We start from the raw sequence: 9,261 nt of genomic DNA, 5'->3' as shown, positions 1-9,261 counted from the left end.
ATTGTTTGGTGCTCAACGACAATATCGAGTCCAAACAGTGATAGAGCTCTACGCTAGTACCCTTGGTGTCAAAGTACAAACATGCAGCGGCGGTGGCACTGCACGCCACCTCAGATCGCACCAGCTGTTTTTGCGTATGGAATACATGCGGTCGCCAGCGCCACTTTGCCGGATCTCGCATTCGATCCTGTGGCTCCATTTTGGAGCTGCTCACATCGCGATTCCACCGACAGAGTTTGCTGGCAATGACCAACTCGACGTGGACGTGTCTCCCCGATACGCTCGGGATCGCGGCCTTCCGCCTCAACGACAACAACGACGTCGCGTGCGGCTCGATCGACGGCGTCCACTGCGCGTGGGTCGACCGCATGCCCGAGTGCGACCGCCGGCCGACGCGGGAGCTCTCTTGCGGCGCCCAGTACAAGTCGCTCTATGGTGTCTCGGGCTACGACGTACCGGGCGGCTGGTGTGCGCGCGTCCGCTCGATCCTTCAACTCAATGGCACCACGATTGTACCGTCGACGATTCCACAAGAGACAACGACCGCGCCGGTGCCCAACATTACAACACCCAACACGACAGTTGTGGTGCCGACCGCCATACCCGCTACGGTGTCGCCGACACCGACGCTGACCGACGCGACGACGTCGTCGAGCGACGAAATCAACACGGGTCTCTACATTGGCATCGGGCTCGTCGCCGTCGCCATCATCGTTGTTGCCACGTGCTTGCTCGCTCGGCGAAGACGCCGTGAAAACCCGCTCCTCAAGAGCGCTCACAACTTCAAGTCATCGCCCTTGAATGTTGCCGGCGTCACGATCCTCACCAACAACGGTCTCGTCCACGAAGAGGCCGACGACGAAGTGTACGACCGGTCGCTCCACGATACGAACGCGACGCTGACGCTGACGTCACTTCGGTCCAGCTTCCAGCAAGATTTGGGGGCCATCACGCCGTACCAGCTCCTGCCGCACAAGCTCCATCTCCTCCACGCCGAGGCTGACCCGACGCAGACGGCCGCCGTCAACATGGTCGGTATCGAGAGCTACCAAGCTCTCTACGACGGCAACCGCGTCGTCGTTCAAAAGCGGCAGTTGTCGGCCAACGTCGACGTCCAAACGCGCGTCGGCCACCTCCTCCTCCGTGTCAAGTAGGTCTATCGTTCGATTTGGTGGACGCGTTATAGAGTATTGTGTAGGCTCACGAGCGCATACCTGGTGACAATGCACGGTGTACTCTGGACCAAACCCACGGAGCTACAACTTGTCTTTGAGTGCATGGACCGAGGCCGGCTCAAGGACTATTTAACGATTGCGAACGATGACGAAGCGCTCGTCACGAAATTGGACTACGCGGTGCGCATCGTCGAAGGTCTCTTGTACATCCACGCCAAGGGCGTGACCCACCGCAACATCTCGTCGTCGAGCGTCTATCTCAACGCACGGGGCGAAGCCAAGCTCTGCGACTTTGGCTGGCTCCGCGAAGAAGACGACTTTGTTGACGTGTATAGCACGCAGCGCGCGGCCCCCGAGATCCTCTCGGGGCTCCAGTACACGGTCCAAGCCGACATTTTTGCCCTTGGCGCGCTTTTGAAAGAAATGGCCGTCTTCAAGGGGGCATCGACAGCTGGCGTGCGTCGAAGCTCCGCGGCCGGCGAGTCCCTCGCCAACGTCGTCAAGAGCTGCATGAACTGGAACCCGACGTACCGGCCATCGCTACTGCACGTGCGACGTGCACTACGGAACGAGCTGCACCGACTTCAAACGTAATCGTTCTCAAGTTTATTTGGTTGGTTGTTGTTGTGATTAATCGTATATTCTATCTGGTGCGCTACCTTCTTTCCCACTGCCAATTTCCACGGTAGGATACGCCTCACGTCACGGTATGGTTGATCTTTTTGGGATATGACGTTTCGGGCCTTTGGACACGGCATCGTTTGGTCAAAGACACGAAGGAGCACGTGTTTTCTATGTTCTACATCTGGTATCTGATTCGAGCGGTCGAGTGACTGAATGCAGTCAAGAAAGCAACGACTACAGTAATCGGAAGGCTCAGATGACCTCGAGCGCTTCTGAGCGCTCGGTTGACGCTCTATACAACATGTACGAGTATGCAAAGGAGACCGCGTGCGATTTGGTTCCGACTCTTACGGCGAAGTTCTGGATGGCGACATGAGTGCGGACAGGCGCCTGCGCTTGTACGTCGCGCATCGCGCCGATGGAAAATGCGTTCGGTCCTTCTCTGGGTCCTTCTCGTCAAAAAGTCGCGTCCCTCTGACGTGACTACTGTGGCGCAATCCCACCTCCCCAAACACTAGCTCGCATCATTTAGCTCACATTGGGTGGTAGTGTTCCGGAAACCGTTTTACATGCCTCCCTTTTCTTTGCACCTAAACACTAGCTCGCATCATTTAGCTCACATTGGGTGGTAGTGTTCCGGAAACCGTTCTACATGCCTCCCTTTTCTTTGCACCTTTGGCCGACACAAACAGTCGTCTGCTCGTGAAGTCGCTCGTCACCGGCGAATATGTTTATAAAGTATATATATTGTACAACATAAATCCAGCTTGGTCTTACGCGATGATGTAGTTGGTGTTGTTGAGAATTTTGACTTCCATGCCGAGGCTTTGCACTTCGGCCTTGTGGGCGTCATAGAGGCGAACGTTGCCGTCCGAGTCTTGGACGACCATGAAGAGGTCGCCGCTCTGCTTGCTCGCGGTGCGCGTCACGATGGCCTTGACGACCGATGGCGACTCGGTGAGCCCAAACCGAATCAAGTGACACGTGAGGAGCCACTGCAGCGTGCAGAGCGACCGCGCCGGTACGACCAGTGGCGCGATCGCCTTGACGTCGGTGTCGACCGGCTTGAAGTCTTTTTCATCAAAAAATTCAACGAGAATCGCCGACGAGTTGTAGATAAACTGCCGCGCCAGCGTGTTGCGCTCGAGTCGGCGCCACCACGAGCGCATAAAGAGGTGGTTGAGCGCAAGGACGAACACGAGGTTCATGAGTCCAATCGCAAACACAGTCGGGAGCGCGCGCACAAACCACGAGTCGAAGACGTCCAAGTGGACGTTGATGCGCTGGAGGTTGTAGATCGGCACGTCGATTCGCGCCTTGTTGTTCATTTCAATGAGTTGGTTCACATTGAGAAGCGCAACGCCCGAGAGGTAGATGAAAAGCACCGAGCTGAGGTTGCAGAAGCGCACCATTTTGTTGTCGCCCGTCGTCTGCGCGTTGCTAAGGTAGTGAAAGGCAATCTTGAGGCCCTTGAGGACGAGGCAGTTGGCCCACAGAAACCGGAGGCCCATCGAGTAGAGCTGCAGCGACATGAACGAATTCGGGCTGAGACTGTTGTAGATGTTGACTTCCCGCGCGTAGACAAGCGAGGCGTTCATGTCGAGCATGACAGCGATCGAGTAGCCAAGGACAAAGCCGTCGCAGTTGTAGTAAAAAGTTGAGAGACTCACAGCGCTCGAAGCATATCGAAAAATCGGTGGCGCGACCGTGTACCAGAGCTTCGAGTACCACGGCAGCGTGAACCACGTCTCGACTTCGATCCAGCGGGTCGTCTTTCGACTCGCGCCAAAACTCACAATGACCCAGAGAAGACTGAGAATCTTGATGTAGACGGCCGCCGACACAAACGAACTTTTCTGGAGGAGGACGCCGACGTCTTGGGTGGACCCCAAAATGCCGTTGCTGGAGTGGACAACGAGCGCGCGCGACGTACTGTTGTACGAGTAGGTGAGTTTGCATTCGAGGAGTCCGAGCTCGGCCAATGGCGTGCAGCCGCTGCAGAACGACTTGCTGTAAATGCGATACAAAGAGACGTTGACGCTTGAGTAAGGCACATCGGGGGTGACGTTGAATGCCGACGAAAGCCGGAGGTCTGTGGCCAGCCGCCCCGGGAGGAACCCAAGGCTTGTGAGCGCCGCGCCCGACATATTGTGCGGCAGCGTGCTCGTGTCATAGGACGAGAAAATGTTGCCCTGCAGATATGTCATATAGTCCATGGACGCGCCAATTTTGACGGCCGAGAGGCTCGTGGTGGCTTGGAGAGTGTACTGGTTGGCCATTTCGGTACAGAGGCTTTGCTTGTCCAAGATGGCTTTGTTGACGGTGTACGAGCCCGCCGTGAGCAGATACATGTCCGGGTCGCCCGTGGCCAACTGCAAGACGTTGAAGAACGACATCCAAATGCCCGCGGGCGAGATCGAGACAGATCGGAGGGGAAAGTTGTACTGGGCGCGGACGTCATTGACCGTCGCGACGCTCAGTACCGGCGTCCGAAAGTGGTATGCGTTGCCCGTATAGTCGTTCAAGCTCCAGTTGTTCGTGATCGAGTCGGCCACGATGAGGCAGCAGATGACGAGCCCGATGACGGGCTTGAGCGCCTCAAAAACCCGCGCTTGAACGCGCTGGAGCGCCGCCAGCCGTGCGCTGGACGGCGTCGCGTCAAAGGCACCAGTGTCCTGCTCCGTCGGCGAGATGGGTACGACAGGCGTCGACATGTTGCGGTAAGTGTGTACTCTACGATGCCTTAACCACGCCCGTGTATATTTAGCCCAACCGAAAGGCCGCGCAACGGACGACGACGCTGCGGAGGCGCCACGTCATCGTATCCAACAACACCCAGAAAGGCTGCACAACAAAATGGTGCAGCGGTCTGCTTGAACATTCTAGACTATCGACGTAGGATCTGTCAATGTCAGTACGAGTCCCTACACTACCTCGTGACCAGTACATATACCGGTACGAGGACATGGATGATGCGGGCAGCGATGGGCAGCGATGGCGGCCACTGAAGACCCCGTTGCTCGTACTGCGTGGTACAACAGTACGTACAATGTATGTACGTACGGTATCAGAAACGCGTACATCGTACAGTGTAGATTCGAATCACAGCGCACGAGAAAGAATGCACTTTGCCACTGACGGTAGTACGTCAAGATGGCGAGGCCGTCGTGCGAGGCCCTTCCGTTCAATAAGCTATCACAGTACTAGACCACGCGAATAGCGTCAAATTCGATACTTTGTTAGAAGCAATAAGAATGTCGATGGTAGTGGTAGAGCGAGCTTGACTCAAGCCATCTCCAGGGCTCTCCAACCGCGTGGCCACCACCAGTGCAGTCAGTGCATCAAAAAGCGTAGGTGATCTCGTGAGAAAGCAAGCACCGTTTACTCCGTCGAGTCGGCAGATGGAGCGACGTTTACAAATTTCCAGCGTGCTTGTATACCTGTATACGTTGGAAGCCGCCGTGTCGCGCCACATATGGGTGTCATCGAGTCCGACCTTGACCTGAGATCTGTGCTGCCACCGCTTCTTTCGCGCCGAGATTGGCTACCCGTGGGTTGCGTCAACACTGGATTCGAGTGTGAGGAGGATCGACCTCGTGGGAGGTGGGATGCTGATGGCGACTCGCGCGAAAGTGAGCAGGCGACTGTTCACTCCGCGCACCGGTGGTGTCATCGCGACAGCCGCGAACCAGATGGTTTGTCCCGCGCCAACATCCACCTCTGGCCCGCCACTGGTCGGGCCGCCAGCCGGTGGCGGTTCGAAATCGAGCACTTCAGTTTTTATTTTATCGCACGAAAGATGATGCTCCCCGAGTTCTCGACGCTCTGCGCCGTGCCCGGCTGCACGCGCTTCGCCAAGCTCAAGAGCGTCTGCCTCCTCCACCGCCAGGCCCAAGCCATGTACGACAGCCTGACGTCGGCCGACGCCAAGCCGGTTGCACCGCCGCCGCGCCCAACACCATTGCTCAAGCCGCTCCTCGGCCGAAAGCTCTGCCAATGGGACGCGTGCCCCAAACGGGCCAAGACCGGTGGCTACTGCATCGCGCACGGCGGTGGCAAGCGTTGTGAAGTCGCGGGCTGCGTCAAGAGCGCAAAGGAAGGTGGCCTCTGCATCTCGCACGGCGGCGGCAAGCGCTGCATCGCGGCCGAGTGTGCCAAGTCGGCGCTCCTCGGCGGCTACTGCGCGCAGCACGGTGGCGGCCGGCGCTGCAACGACGCCGGGTGCACCAAGTACGCGCTCTCGGGCGGCTACTGCATCGCGCATGGCGGCGGGAAGCGTTGCCAGTTCGACATGTGCAGTCGGAGCGCTGTGAGCGGCAACTACTGCGTTGCCCACGGTGGCGGCCACCGGTGCTCGATGCCCGGGTGCGTCAAGGGCGCGGTCACGGGTGGCCGCTGCATCAAACACGGCGGTGGCAAAAAGTGCAGCGTGGCGACCTGTCGAAAGAACGCGCGCAACAAGGGTTTCTGCTTTGCTCACTTCAAGAGCGCCGCTGCGACCGACGCCTATCGTGCTCCAAGTCTGAGTCGCACTAGTAGCCTCGACGGGCGGTGTTGAACCACCCACGCCGCCGTCTTAATCTTAATTTATGCCACGATTCCTCGACTACTGCGTTTGTGGTTGCGCAACACACGAGGCGGTGGGTGCGCAGTGAGTAAGGCGCGGCTACTTGCAGCTCCACACTTGTGTTGATGCAGCAGCGTGATTACTACGACGACAACGAACGGCTACTGGCGAGCGGCTGCGTCATGCGGCCACTCCTCGTCACGAACACTGCTGCGTATACAGCGTATGTGGGCGTCGCTGTCAATGGTCCATCATACTACTCTCGTCTTTCTCGTCCGTCGGACAGGCCGTGGGTAGACGTCCCTCTCTCAAACCCACGGGCCATCATAACGCGCAGAGCTAACGCGCAGGAGCCCACTCCGAACGGCCGACGCACGGAACAAGAACTATAGGATCGTGCGACGGGTGCCGGCTCTGGCTGGCGCACGACCCGGGTGTTTGGCTCGACGTTGACGCACCTTCCCACTGCTGCGCTTGCGATCAAGGCATCTACCATTGCGCAATTGCATCATGTCCGGCACTGGGCTCGTCGCGCCGTGGGGCTGTCGCTTGCCGAAGCGCTCGACGCTCTCTGCGCCGACGCTTGGCGTGCGCTATCTCGTTCCTCGCCCAATCGCAAGCCTCGACCAAGCGCCCTCCGACAGGCGTACCTCACGAGCGCGGTAGCAAGAATACCATCTTCATCTCTATAACTGCACATTTGTCTGATTATCGGGTCGTACGAGGGACTTGGCCCCAGCAGCGTTGCCGCCTGCGGTGTTAAGCCTACGATCATGTGATGCAACGCTTCAACTCGGTGACGAGCGGGATAGAGACTGCGCCTCGGAAGGTACCTCACACAGGCATACGATCAAGGAAGGCAGCGGACTGCAGCTATTCCATGGACGCCTTGGCATGCATCGCAATGACCGAGCCATACAGTTCTTAGCGCTGTGTGTGTGGAGTTATGTCCAAGACTAGCTAGCAACACCTTCGCCACGATGCTGGCAAGGCTACGCGGCGCGCCTCATGGCCATCACCGCCGACCTATCGAGTCGTAGCTCCGGCGGCCGCTCCTTCGGGCCACACCGTCCTGTGCTGCCGCTGCCTCCAGCCGAAGTCGCAGAGGCTTTGGCGTCGAGGACGACGACCTGCGGGCCGTCGCTTCGACCCTAGGTCTTCCAGGCTTGGCTCCAGTTTTGGGGTTTAAGGTGCTTGTATCGAGAGCTCAAACCAACGAGCGGTGCTACTATCGCAGAAGCGATTGTGACACACACACACACACACACACACACACACACACACACACACACACACACACACACACACACACACACACACACACGCACACACCGGCTGGTGGTCGGTTCACACAAGGACGGCTACACTAACGTTAGTACGATCGTATACGATTCCTGACGCCGCTAAGTACCGTACTCGTTAGGCGTACAAAGCGGTGGATACTGTCGTGTATATATATGATAGCTTTTCGGGTATGGCCTAGATGCACCGTGGAAATGAGTAATGAGTCGTCTCGGCGACGCTTCAGACGCGCTATCTTGGAGCGGTTTCATGTATAAAGTACAGCAACGGCCGACATGCGCATCCAGCCGACGACGGGGTCTCTCGATCCATCGCCAAGTCGGTGGCGGCTCCCGGGGGCTCTCTGGCTCTGTGCGACGCTGGCAGGTACTTTCTATTACCTTCTCCATATCCAGCCACAGCTTGCCAACGACTTCTTCTGGCCGCACTACAACTCGTCTGGGTACCAAACCTTCCTCATCGATGCCCTCAACCAGCTACTGGAGACATCAGATGATGAGGCGACCGTTGACTTGGGCTCGGTGATGCTCGACGCGCGCTACGACGGTCTGCTGACAACCGCTATCGCACACCCGACGTATGCAATGGCTCTGCTGACGACGAAGCTCCCATCCCTCGACTTTGCGATCACGAGTCTGCGCAACACATCTATCGACATGGTCTTGTGGCTTCCGACACCATACTGCTGGGTCGACTTTAACAAATCGTTTGAGCTCGCGCACACAGAGGCGCGGCAGGACCGGTGCCGTCACCAGTATGGTACCAACGGCGCCGTCTACCTGGAGGCTGTGGCTCGCAACATTGATTGGACGGCCTTTCTTGTCGGCTACGGCGGTCCCGAGACGCTCTTTTGGAGCGCGATCTTGAGTGGTCTCGAGGCGTCGACGCGTGGCGTGCATTGGCTGGACACGGTCGCTGCAACAACGACGTCGGTGCCGGACGAAGTGGCGTTTTGGCAGCGCCATGGGATCCAGCGCTTTTGCTACCAGTGGCAAAACTTGCGCCTTCCGGGTCTCGTCGAGACAGCGACGCTTGTCAATGCCCTCGGTATACCGACATCTCTGACACTCAAGAGCATCGAGTCCGACCTAGGTCCAGGGTCGTCCAGCCACTTTTATGAGCCGTTGGCCATGGATCTGTACCCGACGACAATGTGCAACCTGAGTCTGATTCGCGACACGCCCAATTACATTCTCAATACAACGTGCTTTGGCATGCCGCCGCAGTCGTTTGACGATTATTCGTATGCTCAATACTATTTTGGCGCCTCCCAATCCAGCTTGGTTCGTGCGGCTCTCGGACCTTATCTCTCGATCGATCTTCTTGTTGTGTCTCCCCCAACCGCTCTCGTTTGCCTCACGAGTGCCCTCTCAACGGCGTTCTACGGAGGGCTCAACAGCTCGTTTGCGAATACTTACACCAACCTTCGGTCACTCTCGGTGACGCCAACACCACGAGCGTGGAAGAATGGACAATATGTCTTTTGGGGTGGCAGCCTCTTGTGCAGCTACGATACATCGCAGACCTTTGTGCTGCCGCCATTCACAGCCGTCGATTTTTGCGAGACACAAACCGTCTGGACAATGTCAGTGT

The 9,261-nt window shown here is 57.7% G+C and overlaps 4 protein-coding genes across 4 annotated transcripts in view; 3 read left to right on the top strand and 1 right to left on the bottom strand.

Annotated features, from left to right (window-relative positions):
- The first annotated feature begins 145 nt into the window (after positions 1-145).
- On the top strand, positions 146-1,827 carry SDRG_14584 (serine/threonine protein kinase). The gene is made up of 2 exons (XM_008620722.1): positions 146-1,150; positions 1,199-1,827. Exons 1-2 carry the CDS (start codon positions 246-248, stop codon positions 1,767-1,769), a joined length of 1,476 nt encoding a protein of 491 aa, XP_008618944.1. The 5' UTR covers positions 146-245; the 3' UTR covers positions 1,770-1,827.
- A 698-nt stretch (positions 1,828-2,525) lies between these two features.
- SDRG_14583 (hypothetical protein) lies at positions 2,526-4,552 on the bottom strand. Its single transcript, XM_008620721.1, has one exon. The coding sequence runs from the start codon at positions 4,511-4,513 to the stop codon at positions 2,573-2,575; it is 1,941 nt and encodes a 646-aa protein (XP_008618943.1). The 5' UTR covers positions 4,514-4,552; the 3' UTR covers positions 2,526-2,572.
- Positions 4,553-5,522: 970 nt separating this feature from the next.
- On the top strand, positions 5,523-6,411 carry SDRG_14582 (hypothetical protein). The gene has a single exon (XM_008620720.1). The coding sequence runs from the start codon at positions 5,599-5,601 to the stop codon at positions 6,355-6,357; it is 759 nt and encodes a 252-aa protein (XP_008618942.1). The 5' UTR covers positions 5,523-5,598; the 3' UTR covers positions 6,358-6,411.
- Positions 6,412-7,933: 1,522 nt separating this feature from the next.
- SDRG_14581 (hypothetical protein) overlaps positions 7,934-9,261 on the top strand; it is a gene marked incomplete at its 3' end in the record, with an annotated part of 1,577 nt that continues 249 nt past the window's right edge. Inside the window, exons 1-2 of the mRNA XM_008620719.1 lie at positions 7,934-8,715; positions 8,761-8,911. Of these exons, the coding sequence (XP_008618941.1) occupies positions 7,944-8,715; positions 8,761-8,911 (923 nt within the window). The 5' untranslated portion in view covers positions 7,934-7,943. The remainder of the gene's footprint in view (positions 8,716-8,760; positions 8,912-9,261) is intronic.

This window comes from Saprolegnia diclina (genome assembly GCF_000281045.1).
Source record: "Saprolegnia diclina VS20 unplaced genomic scaffold supercont1.74, whole genome shotgun sequence".
In the NCBI taxonomy this organism is placed as follows: Eukaryota; Oomycota; class Saprolegniomycetes; order Saprolegniales; family Saprolegniaceae; genus Saprolegnia; species Saprolegnia diclina.
The sequence above is the reverse complement of the archived record's forward strand: the minus strand, read 5'-3'. Positions and strand labels throughout refer to the sequence as shown.